Below are 20413 nucleotides of genomic sequence, written 5' to 3'. Positions count from 1 at the left end.
TAAAGACAACATCAGATGAACAACAACACATGACATATTACACCATGTAACTATTTATTTTACAAAATATAACCAAAATTAGAATACTGGATTTTTTTTTTTTTTTTTGCAACAGTTGCCACTGGCTTGCTCATTGTAGATAAATGTACAATTATAAAGAACAAACACATGCACTAAACGTATACATTCTTTTATAGCTTTATATTCGCTTTATCTTTGTAAAACTGCTTTGAACCAATGTCTATTGTTAAAACACAAATACACAAATAAAACTGAATTGAATTGAATTGAATTGAATTGAATTGAATTGAATTGAATTGAGAAAGTCGCTATTTTTGAAAATAACATGGCAGCATGGCTTAAGTTTGCAAAGTTGCATCTAAACAAACCACAATAATTTCCAAATAACTGAAAGTTTGATAATAATGGAAGAAATAATAATGAGAAAAAATTAACGGAGAAACATTACAGTGGTTTGACTTATTAAGATGTCTTATTAAAATATATCTAATATCTAAAAGATACATATAACCGTGTTTAACAGTTTACACAGACATTTCTAAAACACAAGAGCATTATGTTCAAGACTTTAAGAAAATCAAGATTCATTTTTATCACTATTTCAGATTTAAGAAATCTTGCTGTATGTTTACATCAGTTGTTTGTCACCATCATACCTTTCATCTCTGCTCTCTTTGTTTCCAAGCTCCTGCATCAGTTCCTGAGTTTCTTCCTTTTCTTTGAGGTTTATTACTGGTCTGTAGAACCCAGTTTAGTCATGTTAAACATAGACACGATGTTCGGTATGGAACATTGCATTTAGAGGTGCTTTCCTTTATAAAAAGGCAATATTATCAGATTTCTTTGTGTGATACACATGCTGTGAGGAAAGTTTTCATGCTGTGAGTACACTCTTAAAACATTCCACAAGGGGAAATATTGAATATATTGTTTTGTCTTTGCTGCATTAATGCCATCTAACATTATTTCTGGACCATATAGCAGTTGTTAAATAAGATTAAGATGATGACAAAATTGCATTATTAATATTACTATGATGATGATTATAATAATTATTATTAGTGTTGTTTGTTATACAAATCTATTTATATTAATGCATTATTTTAACAATATCAGATTCAATATTGCTGGTTGGATATCATTTCAAAACATTTTTTTCTAAATGCATAGTTTTTAGTTTAGTTTTATGACAAAGCTCTATTAAATTTTACGCAAAATGCAAGTGAAGTTCTAGCCACTAGTACAAGCATGCATTGCTCATTACTGATTGAATCAAAGAATCAAAGCTCGTCACTGTCTGCATCTCAATTAATCAGTGAGCTTTTATAGATTGTGAAATCTTGTCCTAGAAGTCAGAGGAATGCACAGCTGCAGCTGAGACACTGTTGCCTTTGGTGAGTTTGGGCTTAGTGAGGACATCTGAGTAGATCATGGACAGACCTAACCACAGAGCTGAAGCTCCTTCAATGGAGCCCAGTGCCAAGTTCTTCTGCTGTAGCTGTGTAAGGCGCTACCTCCCTCTGGCTTACCGAGAGGAGCTCTACCACATCCTGAGGATGACTGGGCCCCTGGTGAGTGACTTCAATCTCAAACATTTGTAAGAGAAAGTGTTATCATCCTAGCTTGTTCCCTCATAGATTCACAACAGATGATATTCGAAAAGAAAAATCTGATGAATGATATTTTGATTATTACCAATTGTTTCCAATCTTTTATTGGGTACTTTAATTAACTGTGGATTGTTTAAATAAAGTAAATTCATATTTAGAAAATATTCAGATTCATATTTCGAAACACTTGTAATAGTAACATGACTGGAAGCATAGATAAATCAGTAATTGCTTAATAATTCTGGTAATGTAAGTGACCAGTATATCACAAATATAAAGGAATCATATAATAAAAGATCAAGTGGAATACTGTGCTATTATTACACATTGTTACATTATTGTTTAAACTCAGGACAGTTGTTTTTTTGCCCTCTTGGCTTTGCTGAGTCTTTCATCTCTGTTGGTTTGTTTGTTTCCCCAGCTTGTCTGCCGGTTCTTGAATTTCCTTCTTTTCTTTGTGGTCACAATGTTCTGTGGCCGCCTGGGGAACACTGTACTGGCAGGCTATGGCATGGCTTCTGCTGTGAGTCGCCCACTGTATCCAACATTAAATACATTTTCACAGAATTCATTATTAAAATACTCTTTTTTCCTATCATGTACATTAATGATATAAAAAATGCATCTATTGTGTTTTTTCAGACAATAAATGTATCTTCTGCAGCAACTGGATTAGGGCTAACTTTGGCATGTGATACACTCGTTTCACAGGTTGGTAAATAATATTTTCTTTTTCATTGACTGTGATTAAGATATTTGAATTTTAATTTATAGTCAGTATTTAAATAATATTGTACTTTAGAATGAGTAAAGGCTGCTCTGCATTAGACATTGGAAAATATTATTAATTTGAACCCACTTAATTTACTAATGTTAGAAATCTAGCAGATTTGATGGAAGCAAAAACAAGACTTATTTTATGGTTGCTATTAAGGTGGTAAAGCTGTTCAGTCATTTTTCTTATCAGTAATTAAGCTTCTGTTTCTTTGTGCTTTTGAACACAGACCTTCGGCAGTAAGAACCTGCTACATGTAGGAGTAATCCTGCAAAGGAGCATTCTGATCTTGCTGCTCTTTTGTCTTCCCTGCTGGGGTCTGCTTATTAATACCCAGTCCTTTCTACTCCTGGTGGGACAAGACCCTGATGTAGCCAGGTCAGATGTAATTTATAATTGGATATAACAGGTTTAAATGAATACTTGTATACACCTCATATATGTGAATATATATTCAGTAAGCACATTATTAGGAGCATCTATACACATACCTATTTTTCTTCTTCTTTCGGCTGCTCTTATTAGGGGTTGTCACAGCAGGACATCCGTCTCCATACTACTTTCAAACCAACTACCTGCATATCTCTTGTCACCACATCCATAAACCTCCTCCTTGGTTTCCTTCTTCCTCGTGGCTCCATCCTCAGCATTCTCCTACCGATATACCCCATGTCTCTCTTCTGCACATGTCCAAACCATCTCAATCAGGCTTCTCTTACCTTATCCCTACAACAACCTACATGCTCTGTCCCGCTAATAAACTCATTTTTAATACTGTCCATCCTCGTCACTTCCAATGAAAATCTCAACTTCTTCAGCTCTGCTACCTCCAGCTCCACCTTTTTTTTTTTTTTTTTTACACGTTTTTTACTTAATGCCACTGTCTCTTAACCATACAACTTAGCAGTCTGTATACATACTTGTATATACAATTATCTAGCAGCTGTGCGATGCAAATATAGGCCAGCCGCCTGTAATAACATTCATACCGAATATCAGAATAAAGAAATAAATGTGATCTTAGCAGTTTTGACCATAGCATGATTGTTGGTATTTCTATAACTGCTAAAATTTGTAATTTCTATACATAACAGTCTGAGTTTACATGAATGGTGCAATAAAGAAAACACAACCAGTGACCAGCAATTCTGTAAAATAAATTAAGCAATTCTGCATAATATATGAGCCTATTATTCAGTATCTTTTATCAAGTACGATTTCAGTTTATGTTGCTATGCTACATTTTGATGATAGTGACTGCTGAGGCATTAATAATTGTTTCCTAATAAGTTATGGCTCTACTTTTGTTTTTTAGGGTAGCCCAGATTTATGTTGAGGCGTATCTTCCTGCTATTCCAGTAAGGCCAAATTTGCACAATATACATTATAAAACCTATACATGTATAGGTCTATTCTCATGTTGGTGTTATTTTTCATGTTTCAGGCTATATTTCTGTACCAGCTGCAGGTGTCTTACCTTCAAAACCAGGTTTGTTGAACAGAGTGATTTATTCTGTAAATGGTCAAAATGTCTAAGATCTAAAAGTATCTGTGTCTGACATGTGAAGTAATTCCTTGAATATATCTGTTTAGGGTGTGATTATACCACAAATGTATGCATCGGTGGTGGCCAATGTTGTGAATGTGCTGGTTAACTACATCTTGCTGTTTTGGTGGGATCTTGGAGTACAGTGAGCACTTTCCATTTATTCCTTTACTTTTCATTTATTCCTCCAGTGTTGGGCAGTAACGCGTTACCAGTAACTAAAAACTTTTAAGTCAAATGTAAGCTGTGTCTTTCTGGTTCGAAGCTCATATCTACTGTGATAAACAGCACCTCCAATCTGTTGAAGCTCCTCCAGGACCTCCATGCCGGAGGAGCTAGAAGCTAGAAGCTAACCCGGTGTTCTGTTCTACATTGTTGATAGTTTTCAAACACTATATATATATATATATATATATATATATATATATATATATATATATATATATATATATATATATATATAAAATTATTATTATTTGGGGGTTTTTTTGTGATTGTATTTCAGTGGATCTGCAGCAGCCAATTGTTTTGCCCAGGTGTTTTCCTGCTTCACTTTGTTTGCTTACATTCGATTAAAGAAACTCCATGTTAAGACATGGGGAGGTAAGCATGGTCCTTTGCACAATACAGTTCATTTCACCAGTTACTTCTGTTCTGAGGCTAAGTATGAATCCTGAGTCTGTGTTCGGTTAGTTAGTAATGAAACTCGACAGTGCAGTTATGCAGCTTATTATTATTCCTGCTTCTTCTGTAAATTCAGGCTGGTCCTCAGAATCACTGCAGGAGTGGGACAACTACATGAAACTGGCTATTCCTAGTACATTAATGTTATGCTTTGAATGGTGGATCTATGAAATTGGAGGCTTCCTAGCAGGTAACCTCTTTCAAACATTTATTAATTGGATGTTAGGTTTGAAGAATAATTTACTCTTTCTCACAGGAATGCTGGGAGAGGTTGACTTGGCTGCTCAACACGTGGTTATAATGCTGGCTTATATAAACTACATGGTAATGAAACTTCTTTGAATAGATTCTCCATTGTTTTGCAATACATTAATGACAATAGCTCAGTTATAATGCACTTCAGTACCATAATCAGTTATAGACAATACTTTGATACTACACTAAGTTACTGTAAGGGTTATATGTTTACTTGAGTTTAACATAGTTGTATTTCTAACTTGTTGTATGCTTACTCTTAATTATTTATTCCCGTAATGGAGTCATTATAAATTACAAATATCTAGTCATTTCTCATAATGCCTATGACTGTACACTAAACATATGTCAGTGGGTTCAGTTTAGCATCCATCTATTTTAATTTTGATCTGAATATATATTCTGCAAATTCCTGTCGCTAACTATGTACAATTGTAAATGGATGAATGTGTGTGTGTGTGTGTGTGTGTGTGTGTGTGCACATGCACGTGTGTGTTGTGTGGTGATATACCTGTAGATCCCAGCTGGTTTACAAGGTGCAGCTTGTGTGCGTGTGGGAAATGCATTAGGAGCTGGAGATACAGCTGGAGCCATTCTTACTAGCAAAGTGTCTCTTATTTGTGCAGGTTATTAATGGCATTACCTTTTTTCATATATAAACTGTATTTATAGTCTCTATTTTAAAGCACATCATTTATTTGACTTCATGTTTAGCTGCATTGGCAATCATTCAGGGTCTGGTGCTTGGTGGCACAAAAACTGTCATTGGATTTTTGTTCACTTCAGATGAGTAAGTATTGGATAGTCAGTTTTTTCTATCATTTTTATCTTAATATTATTAGTTTTTTCTTTCTGAACAATAATCAAAGCATGAATGTTATTCATATAATATAAAACATACAAATTCCTTTTAAATCTTGGCCTTCATTTGCAGAACCATAGCAGAGTTAGTTTCTGAACTCATGAGCATATACTGCCCCCTTCAATTCTTCAATGGACTATTGGTGAGTTTTTTTTTATTTTATGTTTGTGATAGCAGGGATTCTTAAAATGATCATCAGATAGTATTTGAATTATGCATATATGTGTTATTACGTCCGTAATGGTTATTTCTGAACATCTGAAATATTATTTCTAGGCTATGGTGAGCTATTGAGAACAAAATAATCCTTACAGTATATTCATACGTAGTAATTACTACTTTCTTTCGGCTTCTCCCATTAGTAATAATTTTACTAACTTTGATAATGCTGGGTTTTTATTGTAGTAACTAAATAGTAAAAAAAATTGACCTCTGGGGTCCCCTGCATCCAAATTTGAGAATCACTATTCTTTACAGCTTCATCATTTCTCATTATAGTGTACAGTGTTCTAATATTTTGGCATAGCATGATGACATTTTGGTGCTTCCTATTAGCCATGGATGTGTAATCACTAGATGTGAGATTATGACTGTTATTTCAGTGTGTTGGCATGGGCATAGTTCTGGGCACTGGGCAGCAAAAGATTGCGGCTATTGCTAATCTAATTGGATATTACTGTATTGGACTTCCACTAAGTATCACTTTGACCTTCCCTGCCAAGTTGCAAGTTGCTGGTTTGTACTTTTTAAACAATTGTATATAAATAAACCTATAATGTAATTATTATAATCATATCTGGAGCCAAAAATATTATATGATGCTAATCTAATTTCTTTGTTAACAGGCTTTTGGTGGGGCCTTTTAATAGCAGTCTTCTTGTTATCAATCTTTTCATTGTCATCATCTTCAAATTAAATTGGAAGAAGATAACAGAAGAGGTATTATGTCAAGTGTTTATCTCACATGAACTTGTATTTGTGGTCACAATGGGACAAATGTCATGATTTAATGCCTATGCTTCTTTAAGGCTATTGAGCGTGCTGGGAAAGGGAAGAGCAGAGGTCTATCACAGCCAGAGTTTAGATCCAATCACCGTCTCTCCGGTAGCTTTTTTATTGCGCTCAATCATTTAGAGGTGGGTTTCTTTTTTCCCATTAAATTTTTAATGAGCCATTCTGGATAAATATTGCCAAAACACAACAAATAATATGTGAATTACTGCAAATCAGAATCAGAATGGTTATACTGCTGTAAACTCTGAAGAAGTGGACGAGGAAAGGAGCACTTCATTGGCTCAGGAGAGATTGGCAGAGGTTCATGAAGGAGAAATGAGAAACGAAAATTCAATCTCTACCTCGCAGAACAAAATGACGCAGGAAGGAGGAATGAGCAAAAAATTATCTTCCCATGTCTCAGCTCATCATCAGAAGAGGACTGACTGCTCTAACTGCTCTCCTTATACTCAGTGGAGGGATGGTTGTACATTTTATCCTGCCTCTGCCTGAGGTGCCATCCATCACAAATAGCACTTTGGATTTAGATAATTCCACTTTATCTTCTCCTTTTGCCACACAAATGTTGTCTTTTTGAAGCTAAAAGATCCTTGCTGGACAATAGTCAAAGTCAAAGTGTTTTTATTTAGTATTGACCTTATGCTGTATCATTTACAGTGTATTGACCTTAGTGGTATTCAAACTGCCATTGCTATGATAGAGAACATTATATAGACAATGAGAAAAAATTAGAAAAATGAGAATGTTATTAATCTACATGAGGTAGAAATACAATGGCAGGAAAATTTAATTTTCTTTTTCTAATCAAAATAACATAGTTAAATATTGTTAGGTTGAGAGATAGGCTAATTATTATTTGTTTAAATTGCACAAATATAGTAAATTAATAATGGAATCCATAGACAGAGAATTAAATATAGTCACTTACAAATAATTTATTAAAATATTCATTTCTGTAACTCCTGAAACATATAACAAGAGATTGTAAACCTTCTGTATGTAGCATTGTACCTTCAGGTAGCTATTCATGCGATTAGTCTACAAAGGAATTAATGCCCATACAGTAACAGTGACTAATAACTCTCTAACATGGCTTTAACACATTGCTACCTCTTTACAATTATATTTAAAGTGATTCCTACAGACAGAATAATGAACATGGCCAACAGTGTCAGGCCTCTCCGAACCACCAAGACCCCTAAAGGTAGTGTGTTCCTGGTTGTGATATAGTGTGTGGGGAGATTCTCTGTCAGAATCTCAGTGTCAATGTGAGGGCCATCTTCCATGGAGAGATCCATGTTAGCCTGTTGTACTGTATCTGTCAATAAAAATAACGTGCTAATGTCATGCAACTCTGCCTATTACTTATTACACTTTATTTAGGTTTACTAAACAGTAAGTACAAAATATCAGACATATTCTTACCATTCTCTGGGCTGTCCAATTGGACCCCAGCTCTAATCTGTGCCTATAATCAGGGGCAAGGTTTTACTATTACTGATGTAGAAGTTTTACAATGATGAGTGCAAGTAATTGTTTATGGTGCTCTTACCTCCTCTGTGGCCTTCACCCAGTTTAGCTTGGTTAAAAGAACTAGGAAAAACTGACTGCAGGAACACACAAATTAAAAGGCCAGTCCAGAGACCTATATGAGACAAAAGAAGTGTGACTGCATGCGAAAAACTTGTATATGAAAAGAGAGTGGAAGGAAAAGTTATTTTCCTACCAAATATGCCCATTTTAGCAGCAAACATCAGAGACAGTCCAATAGGAAAGCCTATGCCATAATATCCAACCAGGTTCCCAGCTGCCCCATACAACTGTTTTCCTAGGGCTTTGGCCATAATCCCACCAGCTGCCTGAATAGTAAAAAATACATATTTTAATACATTGTCAATGTACAGCTTTGACCAATTTGTCTATGCAAAATGTTCCATAAAAATAACTATCCTCCGTTATGTGCACTTCGTATCGTAAATGGAGTTTAAACATTAAATAGATGGCTCATTACTCACTGCTGTTGCATCAAGGAGATGAAACGGTGCATAGAGCACCATTACTCTACTGACTCTCTCTAATCTCCCTGTGATGAGAGAAAAAGTTTGTCTCACAGCTTAATAATTTCTCATGCTACGCTATTACATAAGCACACAAACACCAATATGTCATTTATTGCTGTACATGGGCAAAGTTCGAGTACAGAGTTGAGTAATTTTAAGCAAACAATAAGGTGTAGCAGTAAACATCTGAAGCTTACAGTGCAAATAATGTGATCATATATGAATAAATAGTAGAGTAGTAATAGTACCAGTTATTCGAGTTCACCTCTAAAAATAAAGCTGTCAAAATTAACATGTTAATAACACAACATCCTTTCTTTATTTAGATATAACAAAAAAAATTATAAACTCCAGCAAAAAAAAAAAATGTAATCACCAAACATTTGTTTTACTGATGCACCAAGTCTCAAATCAATCACCAGTCCAGCACACATCCGGCAATTAAAACTGTCTGTTCTGTTTGGTGTCCTGATGATTTACGTAATTTAAAACAACAAAACTACTTTAAAACATTTACAAAAATATTTTGTCTTCAAGCTCTATGTTGAGTATGGTTTCATTAGGGCTAAACTGAAACCATGGCTGCCAGGAGAAATGCACAAGCTTCTGAGGGCTAGGGAGGCAGCATTTAGAGCCGGTGACACTGCAGGCCTAGCAACAGCAAGAGCCAACTTGTCCCATGGAATCAGGGAAGCAAAACAACAATACAGCATTAAAACATCTGGATATTTCAGCAACACCAGAGACACACAGAGTCTCTGGCAAGGCATCTAATCTGTAGCAAACTATAAACCCCTGCCACAAACAATGACATATCGCTACGTAACAGCCTTTACTAATTCTTTGGCTGATTTGAGACCCAAAACAACACACAGAAACAGAAGATCCTAACTTCCCCACACAAGCAGGCTGTATGTCTGACCCCAGTCGGCATAAAAACCCTACCAGGATCAACCCATGCGAGGTATCTGGTGTAGACAACATACCAGGTTGGCTTCTAAAGGACTGTGCTGAAGAACTCAAGGATGTACTAAGTGACATCCTTAACATCTTGTTGAGTCAAACAGCACAACCTGCATGTAGGACAGAGGAGCCGGGAGTGGCTCTGATGTCGAGGTTGTAGAACCTGACAAAGGTTGTGGGCTGGGTGAACCTCCAGCGCACCAGGCCATAGAGGCCACAATACCCCGGGTAGAATAAGCCTTGACTCCGAAAGTAGTGGGAAGACCAGAAGACTCATAACACAGACAAACGGCATCCATAATCCATCTACTGAGTGTCTGCTTATCAGCCGGGAAACCTTTCCTGTGAGGGCCATAGCAGACGCACAGCTGCTCCGACTTCCTCCACTGACTTGTCCTGTGCTCGCACTGGAAACAGTCGATTTTGCTTTTCCTGGTTAGGGGCTAGGAAAGGAGGAGGGCAGAATGCCTGCAAAACAACAGGTCGCGAGGGAGCCGCAGGCAACTTAGGCACATACCTCATTTTGGGATAAAGAATAGCACTGGCTATGCCAGGGGCAAACTCCAGGAAAGACTTAACCGACAAATACCTAAGGGCCACCTCGGCCAAGGGCTTGAGGGGGGGCTCAGATAGAGCTGCCAACACAACGGGCAAGTCCCACACAGGCACTCTGGGTCATGTCTAACTAGTGGTGCTCACACCACATGGGGAACAGATGCCATTTAGCAGCATACAACCTCCTCGTGGAGAGAGTTCTGGAATGGAGAATGGTCTCTACTGCCTCAGTAGAGAGACCAGCTGCTAGAACCTGCCCCCACAGCCACAGCTTTCATAACTCTGGGCAGGGGTGAACCAGGGTTCCCCCTGCATGTGAGAGGAGATCCCTCCTCAGAGGAATTTCCCAAGAAGGTCCCTCGAGGAGTGACAGCAGGTCCGTAAACCATGGTCTGTCCAGCCACCGAGATGCCACCAAAAGGAGACAAGCTCCTTCCTGGCAGATTCTCTTCAGAACTCCCGGGAATAGTACGATAGAGGGAATGGCATCCAGAACTAATGGGTATGGGTGAAAAGAGAGCAAACAGATCCACCTGGGCTATGTAATATCTCTGCAATATTAGCTCCACCACCTCTGGGTGGAGCCTCCATTCCCCGGGCCTCGGCCCTTGCCTCAAAAGGGTGTCTGTGCTCCAATTCAACCGGCCCAGGATGTAAGCTGCTCTTAATAAGAGGAGTTTTCCCTGGGACCATAGGAAGATCTGCCATGCCAGCCTGTACAGAGGGTGAGACCGGAGACCCCCCTGGTGGTTGATTTTTTGAGACCACAGACATGTTGTCCGTACGGACCAATACATGGTGACCTCTCAGGTCTCGGTGGAAGTGTTCCAGTGACAAGAACATGGCCATTATCTCCAGGCAGTTTATGTGCCATGAAAAATGTGACTTGTCCCACGAACCTTGGGCGAAGCGGCCACTCATGACCGCTCCCCAATCCATGAAGGATTAGCGTTACGCGATGACAAAGAGCTTCCAGGATGGGGCCTTTAGACAGGAAGGTAGGTTCTCTCCATACTTTTAAGGCCCGCAGGGCTCGCCGCGAGACCTTGATAGTATGGAACGGATTGCCCTTTCGGGGAGAACCCTCTGACTCTGAGCCACCACTGGAGGGGTCTCAAATGGAGGAAGCCAAGTGGGATCACACTGGCCGCTGCTGCCATGAGACTGAGCAGCCTCTGGAACTGTATCACAGTCAGTGACTGGCCTGCTTTTACTCTCTTGACTGCAGTGAGTAAGACTTCGATCTGGGCAGGAGACAATTGTGCCCACAACACGGTCGAGTCCCACACTATGCCCAAAAAGGTGGTTCTCTGTACTGGAGAAAGCACATTCTTCTTTGCATTTAGTCTCAACCCCAATTCCTTCATGTGGGCGAGAACTTTGTCAAGCTGCGGCGTGAGAGTGCTAGGTTGAACAGGAGGACCCGATATTGGTAAGCTTTGCCCCGAAAGCAAATCTCAGGAACCTCCTATGAGAAGGAAGGATAGCTATGTGGAAATAGACAAACCAGGCCTTGGAATTGAATCTAAGACACGATCTCCTTGGGAGTGAGCATCTTGAACCTTGAGACTCTTGAGTGAGCAGTTCAAAGAGCGCAGATCTAGGATCGGCCGCATTCCGCCATCCTTCTGTACTGGCTGTAGTAGCCTGACTCTCTGACTAAGGGAGGAACCACCTCGATGGCCCCTTTCCTTAGGAGGGTGCGCACTTCCTGTTCCAGGACCAGAGCCTGCTTGTGTCCCACCTTCACCGTTGCTGAACAGGCCAGAAGTAGCTATCGGTGTCAGCCAGCTGCTTGAACATTTCTGCGGTCACGACGTCCGCTTACGGTTCAGCGTCATCTTTCAGCCGGCAACACCGGCATGCCCGCCATTTTGTTTTTGTATAAATAGCCACCGGCTGCCTGCGCTCGCTGCCAGATTGTCTCGTTCGGCTCCGCGCTTTTTTGTGACCTTTCTGCCTTTATTTTTCCGTGGATTGTTTACTGCTGGATATCACGGTTTTTTTCGGATTTTGCCTGCCCTCAGTTTCCGGATTTTTGGATTCCCCTTTGCTCTGTTCTCCGGCTCACTCCCTCTGTCTGTTTTCGGACTCCCTTCTGTTTTCGGACACGCCCCCTGCTTCGCTCTCCCGGTGCCACGGACTTTCACATTAACCCAGTGAGTGCTGCTACGATGTGTTCATAAGTATTCGGACATTTCTGCTTTTCTCCGTTTATACCCAGCGTGTGCTCCATCTACATGATCAAAAGTATTCGGACATTATTGGTTTTCTTTTTTTTTCTTTATTAACCCTGTGTGTGCTTCTGTTGTTTGCTCTTAAGTTTTTGGACATGTTGCTTCCCTGCCTGTTCTATCCTCTCTCGACTCATATCATCTGGTGCATCCTATGATCCATCTGGAGCATCCTATGATCCGTCCTATCATCCACCTAGCCCCGCACCCGAGTCACTGACAGAACAATCTGGCCAGCTATGGATCCCGCGGATGCTACCGATCTTCAGGCCACCCTTAATGCTCTGGTCCAGGTTTCCGCCACCCATGAGCAACGGCTCCAGGATATTACTTCGGGTCTTCAGCAGCTTATTCAGCGTCTCTTTGTGGAAAAGAAGGACAAGAGCCTCCATCCCTGCATTGACTATTGGGGCCTAAATGCCAAATTAACCCTGTGCGTGCCGCGACTGTGTTTTTGTGCTATTGTGTCGGACATTAAATATTTTCTGCCTGTGCAACCCTTCTCTCTCGACTCATATCATCTGGAGCATCCTGCATTTGGGTCCTATCATCCACTCACCCGAGTCACTGACAATCGGGGCATTCAGCAGAAAAACCATGTCCACTTCAGGAATTTCTGACAGGGTGAGCCACAGATGCCTTTCTCTGGCTATTAAGGCTGACATGGAGCGTCCAACGGCCCGCGCCGTTTCCTTGGTGGTTCTAAGAGTTAGGTCGGCAACTCTCACAGCCTATCGGCCTGGTATGCCTGCAACACACCCATAGTGTGAAGGCAGCCTGCGGCTTGACCTGCTAAGGGTGAAGTGGCTTTCAACGGCTTAGTAGGCAACACTGGAGCCTTCAGCCATGCAATACCTGGGGAGAGATAGCCAGCTAGCTTCTCTGCAACCCTGGGCATCTCCCCATAGCCGCACTCCCTAAACGCTACTATATTCGTGTATAGCGAATGCAGGGAAATGGTAGCGCACATATATATATATATATATATATATATATATATATATATATATATATATATATATATATATATATATATATATATTTATAAAACAAAATTCACTGTTAACATTTACTCAGATGTATATATATTCAGATGTTTACAAGATATATTCACTGTATATATATCCATTTATGACATGTATACTGCTGTTACCTTCATACAAAATCTGTTTCTATATTGCACTGACTGCTGATATTTTTATACAGATTTTGTTATTGCATTGACATTGTAAACATGTGATGAGAGAGAGAAACAGTATTTCGAATCCTCTGTATGTCTGCACATATAGTGGCTAATAATAAACAAACAGTTGCATAAAGCATTCATATTTGTCCATACTGGTGTTGATTAGAGTATTCAAAACATGAAAAGTATTACATTAAAGTACATTTAGAACAAATAAAAATGTGCAATTAGATTGTGATTATTCGTGAGTTAACTCACAACAATCTTGCGATTATTCGTGATCAAAAATATTTTAATCGATTGACAGACCTAATAAAATAAATATCAAATAAAAAGTGTCAATAAAAATTATAGTAATAAAACAGGTGTTGTGCACTCACTGATCATTTGAGAAGATGTAAGAAATGACATCTTTGCTACTGCCAATGATAACTGCAAAGCACACTGAGACGGAGACTGTTTCAAGAGAACAATACGGTTAGCATTGACTATGGCAATGAAAAGACAAGTAAAATCAACAATTTACAAGAGAAATGACTTTTGAAGAGAGAAAATCGCATATAGTGCTTTCTAAATGGCATTGTCATGGAAAGAAAAGAAAGGAAAGGGGCAAACAAGGAATAATTTCATCAAAATGGTGGCATCTCATTTCTAATAACATTTGAAAAACCATAGTGTTTCAACAAGAACAGTGGCTCTGTGATGAAAATGAACATTCCAAATTGTCCCTCCTCTGCACATGTCCCTTACCTTGTCTTCAAAACGTCCTACATGCGCAGTCCCTCTAATAAACTCGTTTCTTCAGCTCCACCTCCTGCCTTTTAGTCAACACCAGTGTCTCTAAACTATACAACATAGCAGGTCTCCCCACAGTCCTATAAACTTTCCCTTTCACTCTTGCAGATACTCTTCTATCACAAATAACTCCTGCTATTACTCTTCTTCACCCACTCCACCCTGCCTGCACTCTGTTCTTCACTTCTCTAACACACTTTCCATTACTTTGCACTTTTGACCCCAGGTACTTAAACTCCTCCACCTTCAACAACTCTTCCCCTGCACCACTCCACTGCCCTCCCTCTCATTCACACACATGTACTCTGTCTTACTCCTATTGACTTTCATTCCCCTTCTCTCCAGCATCTACCTCCACCTCTCCAGGCTCTTCTCAACCTGCTCCCTACTCTCACCACAAATCACAATATTATCCACAAACATCATAGTCCATAGAGAGTCTTGTCTAACATCATCCATCAACATGTCCATCACCACTGCAAACAGGAAAGAGCTCAGAGCCGATCCTTGATGCAATCCATCCTCCACCTTAAACCAGTCTGTCGTTCCTACTGCACACTTCACTGCTGTCACACTGTCCTCTTACATGTCCTGCACCACCCTCACATACTTCTCTGACACACCTGACTTCCTCATACAAAACCACAACTTCTCTCTCGGCACACTGTCGTACACATACTCTAAATCCACAAATACACAATGCAACTCCTTCCGACCTTCCTGACTTCTCCATATACATTCTCAAAGCAAATATTGCGTCCGTAGTGTTCTTCCTCAGCATGAAATCATACAGTTTCTCTTCTCTCAGCCTGGCTTTCACTACTCTTTCCCATAATTCATGGTGTAATTGATCAACTTTATTCCCCTGTAGTTATCCTCTTAATAGCTGCTTTCACTTCCTCCTTACTAATCCTATCCACTTCCTGTTTCACCATCTCCACATCATCCACCCTTCTCTCTCTCTCATTTTCCTCATTCAACAGCTGCCCAAAATACTCCTCCATCTTCTCAACACACTCTCCTCACTAGTCAACACATTCCCATCTGCATCTTTATTGCTCTAACTTTCAGTACATCCTTCCCAGCTCGGTCCCTCTGCCTGGCCAATCAGTACAAATCCTTTTCTCCTCCTTAGTGCCAAACTTCTCATACAGATCATCATATTCCTTCCTTTGCTTTTGCCACATCCTTCACCTGCTGCTGCCCTCCCCTGCCAACACCTTTTTGTCTCCAATCTCTTTCAGGTTGCATTTCCTGAATAGAATATCATCCACCCTATGTCACCCTATGCTCCTCCTTCTTCCTAAAATAAGTATTTACCACTGCCATTTCCATCCTTTTCACAAAATCTCCCACCATCTGCCCTTCCACATTCCTCTCCTTAAAGCCATACCTACCCATCACCTCCTCATCATTTCTGTTTCCTTCACCAACATGCCCATTGAAGTCTGCCCTAATCACCAATCGTTCATTCCTGGGTACACTCTCCACCACTTCATCTAACTCACTCCAGAATTGTTCCTTCTCCTCCATATCTTACAACCCACTTCTGGAGCATAAGCACTGATGCCATTTATCATCACCCCTTCAACTTCCAGCTTCACATTTATAACTCTATCAGAAACTCTCTTCACCTCCACTTACTGCACTCTTCCTTCAGTATCACCCCTACACCATTTCTCTTTCCATCCACACCATTATTGAACAGTTTAAACCCACTCCCAATGTTCCTGGCCTTCCACTTGATCTTCTGAACACTCAACATATCTACCATTCTCCGCTCCATCATACCAGCTATCTCTCTCCCTTTACCAGTCATAGTACCAACATTTAAAGTGCCCACCCTAACCTCCACTCTCCTACACTTCTCCTTTCCCTAATGGCTGGGTTTGCCAACTACTCTATACTGTATGGCCAAAAATATGCAGACATAAGTGTCATCCTTAAACTGCAGGCACAAAATGTACAGGAATGTATAATCTTAGGATATTTTTGCTGAAATGAAGAGACCCATATTCCACCACATATTCCACCATGACACAAAGTGACACTTTGCACCCAAAAGTACCTGCACAGGCTATTGAGATCTTGGCAGACAGCTTGGCCTGTTCTGTCTTTCCAGCTCCCAGAGCATTTCCCACTTTTACACCACCTGCCACACTGAAGCCTACAGGAAACTACAAACAGATTAAGTAGTGATCAGTATGGTCAACATTATGTAGATTCAAATATATATATATATATATATATATATATATATATATATATATATATATATATATATATATATATATATATAAATAAAACACAGATCATTTACTTTATTTATAAATTTACCATGTATGCAATATTGGCCAGTTCATAGGTAACAGATTGGGATGCCAGCTCTACTTCACTTATCAAACCTTCCAAGCAAAAGACATACAACAAGAAAAATAATCAACACTGCATGTTATATGTATATGTTACATATAAATGCGCTTAATACAATAACAAGGCTGAGCATTATCATTTCCTTCCCAAACACTTGCATTTTTTTTCTTTTACCTGCCAAAAATGCGCCCAGCTCATAGGTCCACCACTCTGCACTTAGCATTAACAAGCCTGGAATGCCCAGCTTCAGAAAATCACCCCACTCCTGTAAACTATCCATGGACAAGCCTGCACAATGACAAGACATGGGATGTACACATCAGTAAATCAATACTGGTAATATTTATCTGTAAGTAAGGACATGTCTGTTTTAAATATAATACACACACACACACACACACACACACACACACACACACTGAACAGGCATAACATCATGACATTATAACATTTTGAATGACAAGTTAATAACACAGATTATCTCTTTATCATGGCACCTGTTAGTGGGTGGGCTATATTAGGTAATATGATGCATTAGTCACATTTTGTCCTTAGAGTTAATGTGTTAGAAGCAGGAGAAATGGGCAAGGGTAAGGATTTGAGCAAGTTTAACAAGAGTCAAATTGTGGTGGCTTGACGACTGGGTCCAAGAATCTCCAAAACTGCAGCTCTTGTGGGGTGGTCAGTATCTATCAAAAGTGATCAAAGGAAGGAATAGTGGTGAACTGGCGACAGGGTCATGGGCAGCCAAGGTTCACTGATGTACAAGGAGAGTGAAGGCTGGCCCGTGTGGTCTGATCAAACAGACGAGCTTCTGTAGCTCAAGGTGCTGAAGAAGTTAATACTTTTATTGCTCGACGGTCCATGAATATTTTGGCAGCAAATGGGACCAACACAATATTGGGCTGGTGGTCATAATATTTTGCCTGATTGATGGTCCTTAATTTATGCCTGGCCTTACACACACACACACACACACACACACACACACACACACACACACACACACACACACACACACACATATATATATATATATATATATATATATATATATATATATATACACACACACACACACACACACACACACACACACACACACACACACACACACACACTGAACTGAAAGAAAAAATTGGTACAAATATGTGTACTATAAAATACATAAATACATACATATACACACACATTTCATTTTTATATACACTAATTATTGCCGTGAGAAAAGACAACTACTGAAACCACCTCGGAAAAAACACTAAATATTTGGATTTATAATATGTATTCACCATGCCAAGTGTCCTTATGTAGACCTTTACATCGTATGTAAAGAAACAGAATAATTGCCATGGAATATTGTGAGACAACATTGGCTGCTGCCGATCCACTGTAGATTAAACAGTTACAATAATTATACCTCTTTTAATAATTATATTCAATCATTATCTCAAAAGACATATTATTGTCAGGTATTTCTATAGGTTTATAATATATATTGTCTTTACTCACACAATGCCGAGATCCAGAACAAAAATGAAAAATGTAGTTGCACAAGGCATTGATCACATTGCCTGCAGCTCCAGAAATGACTAATGGCCATTGGATTCTCTAGAAGAATATGCATAATTATAAAGAGATTTTACCCCATTCTTAAATCTTCAAAATTTACTTACTTGATTTTGCAGATATGTTGCCTCAGTTATGAATGTAAATAATCCCTATTTGGAAAAAAAAACACTGAATATATTATTGTTTTTTGTAAACTGGGTTCTCAGTAGCATTGAAAACTTTAGACTCAAGAAGTCATATACAGTATATATACTTACTGGAAGAGCAGCCATATAAATCTTCACATATAGCTGAGATATTCTGAAACAGACAAATATAGGTGAATGAAAACTCAGGTAAAAAACCACCATTTTACTGAAATGAAACATGCAATACATTTAATATGGTTTTTAATGGTAAACCAACCTGGCCACTTCAGGGTTCTGTTTAACAGCAATCAGTATTGACTCTGTGTTTATTAAAATGGCCCAGCAAGGGAAGCAGGCCATCATTAAGATCAGAAATGACCTCTGTATAATCACGCCAATTCGCTTTAGGTTCCCACTTCCAAAAGTCTATTAGTCATTTAAGAAAAACAGCACAGGTATAGAAATAGAAACCAAACATATTGGTGATGGATGATGGAAATGAAACACATTTATAATTGTGGCCTCTCTATAAACGTGCTGATTCTTTCAACAAACCAATGTGTGTGTGTGTGTGTGTGTGTGTGTACTTGAGATATTAATGTGTCGCACGCTGATGCCAAGCCATATCCTACAGAAACAGCTGAAACGTTGATAATCTGTAAATAATAAAACATTGTATAAACTTTGGATTTTCAGAATTCCCTTTGGTAAGTCCCAACGTTATACTGGTCATTTGTACTGGTCTTGCTGGTGGACTGAATAAACATGGACTAGAAAGAAGGGTGCAAGTGTACATACAGCTGTAGCCAGCGCCACCCCCTCCAGGCTTTGCCTTCCCAGATGTCCACAAAACACAACGCTGACAAAACCGATCAGGTAGACCATCACGTATGACAAAAACTAATGGAATAAAACAAGTAGAATTTTAGAAAGACACGGAAACATAACGGGTTTTAACGAGAAAACACAAAACCGCCTACGAGAGGAGTTTTTATTAACCACAAATTCCGGGAGCTCGTGAACGCAGCACCGCAGGGTTATAGTAAACACTGATATACATATATATAAATAATCACAGATTTCTTACACATGCACGCTACTAACCACAGGCAGAGCCAGACTTGCCACCTCCTTCACTTCTTTTTTTAACTCGATGGGTATAAGACTGCGAAGCCGCCTGAGAAAACCGCTGTGCAAACTTTCAGCCATATTTACAGCTTGTTTGGAAAATGTAGTACTAAAGAGAACTGAGAACGATATGAGATGTTTTTTTCTTAGATAAGTTCTGTGAACTCCGCCCCCAATAAAATAAACAGCTGAGCACAGACTTTCAGATCTATCTGATCTGTATAACAATATAACCAAAATATAACTAGTGTAGTAACAGCTTTACTGCTAGAAATGATGTCCGCTCATGTGCTCATTTTTTATACAATGCATGAAAAAATTCGTATTTATTAATCAGTAATTAGTTGATAATCATGATAATCAGTCCTCCTGTTGAATCAGCGTAAAAATATATATTCACTATATTGGCAAAAGTATTGGGTCACCTGACCTTACCTGCCATATGTGGTTCTTTTCCAAACTGTTACCACAAAGCTGGAGGCAATCAATTGTACAGGATGACTTTAGATGTTCTATAGTACAATTTTCACTTTACTTGAACTTGGGAGATCCAAACCTGTTCCAGCATGGCAATGCCCCAGTGCATAAAGCGAATTTCTTAAAGATTTGGTTTACATTCTTTGGAGAGGAAGATCTTCTGCTATAGAGCTCT

General features: G+C 39.1%; 2 protein-coding genes across 2 annotated transcripts; one reads left to right on the top strand and one right to left on the bottom strand.

Moving 5' to 3' along the window:
- Positions 1-344: 344 nt before the first annotated feature.
- Positions 345-7859, top strand: slc47a4 (solute carrier family 47 member 4). Its single transcript, XM_046862943.1, is given in 20 exon segments — positions 345-902; positions 1371-1592; positions 2053-2154; positions 2274-2342; positions 2636-2784; positions 3722-3764; positions 3851-3895; positions 4000-4097; positions 4458-4555; positions 4713-4826; positions 4893-4960; positions 5409-5517; positions 5606-5681; positions 5826-5895; positions 6356-6488; positions 6599-6640; positions 6643-6692; positions 6782-6889; positions 6984-7067; positions 7135-7859. Coding segments are annotated over 19 exon segments (1809 nt in total). The 5' UTR covers positions 345-902; positions 1371-1451; the 3' UTR covers positions 7345-7859.
- slc47a3 (solute carrier family 47 member 3) lies at positions 7372-19897 on the bottom strand. Its single transcript, XM_046862944.1, is given in 19 exon segments — positions 7372-8085; positions 8193-8235; positions 8320-8371; positions 8373-8412; positions 8494-8626; positions 8783-8846; positions 14140-14221; positions 16629-16737; positions 16898-16965; positions 17108-17221; positions 18226-18323; positions 18446-18474; positions 18476-18544; positions 18610-18654; positions 18763-18805; positions 18911-19059; positions 19221-19289; positions 19432-19533; positions 19738-19897. Coding segments are annotated over 19 exon segments (1626 nt in total). The 5' UTR covers positions 19843-19897; the 3' UTR covers positions 7372-7873.
- Between the last annotated feature and the right edge of the window lie 516 nt (positions 19898-20413).

Source organism: Silurus meridionalis, chromosome 12 (assembly GCF_014805685.1).
Source record: "Silurus meridionalis isolate SWU-2019-XX chromosome 12, ASM1480568v1, whole genome shotgun sequence".
In the NCBI taxonomy this organism is placed as follows: Eukaryota; Metazoa; Chordata; class Actinopteri; order Siluriformes; family Siluridae; genus Silurus; species Silurus meridionalis.
The sequence above is the reverse complement of the archived record's forward strand: the minus strand, read 5'-3'. Positions and strand labels throughout refer to the sequence as shown.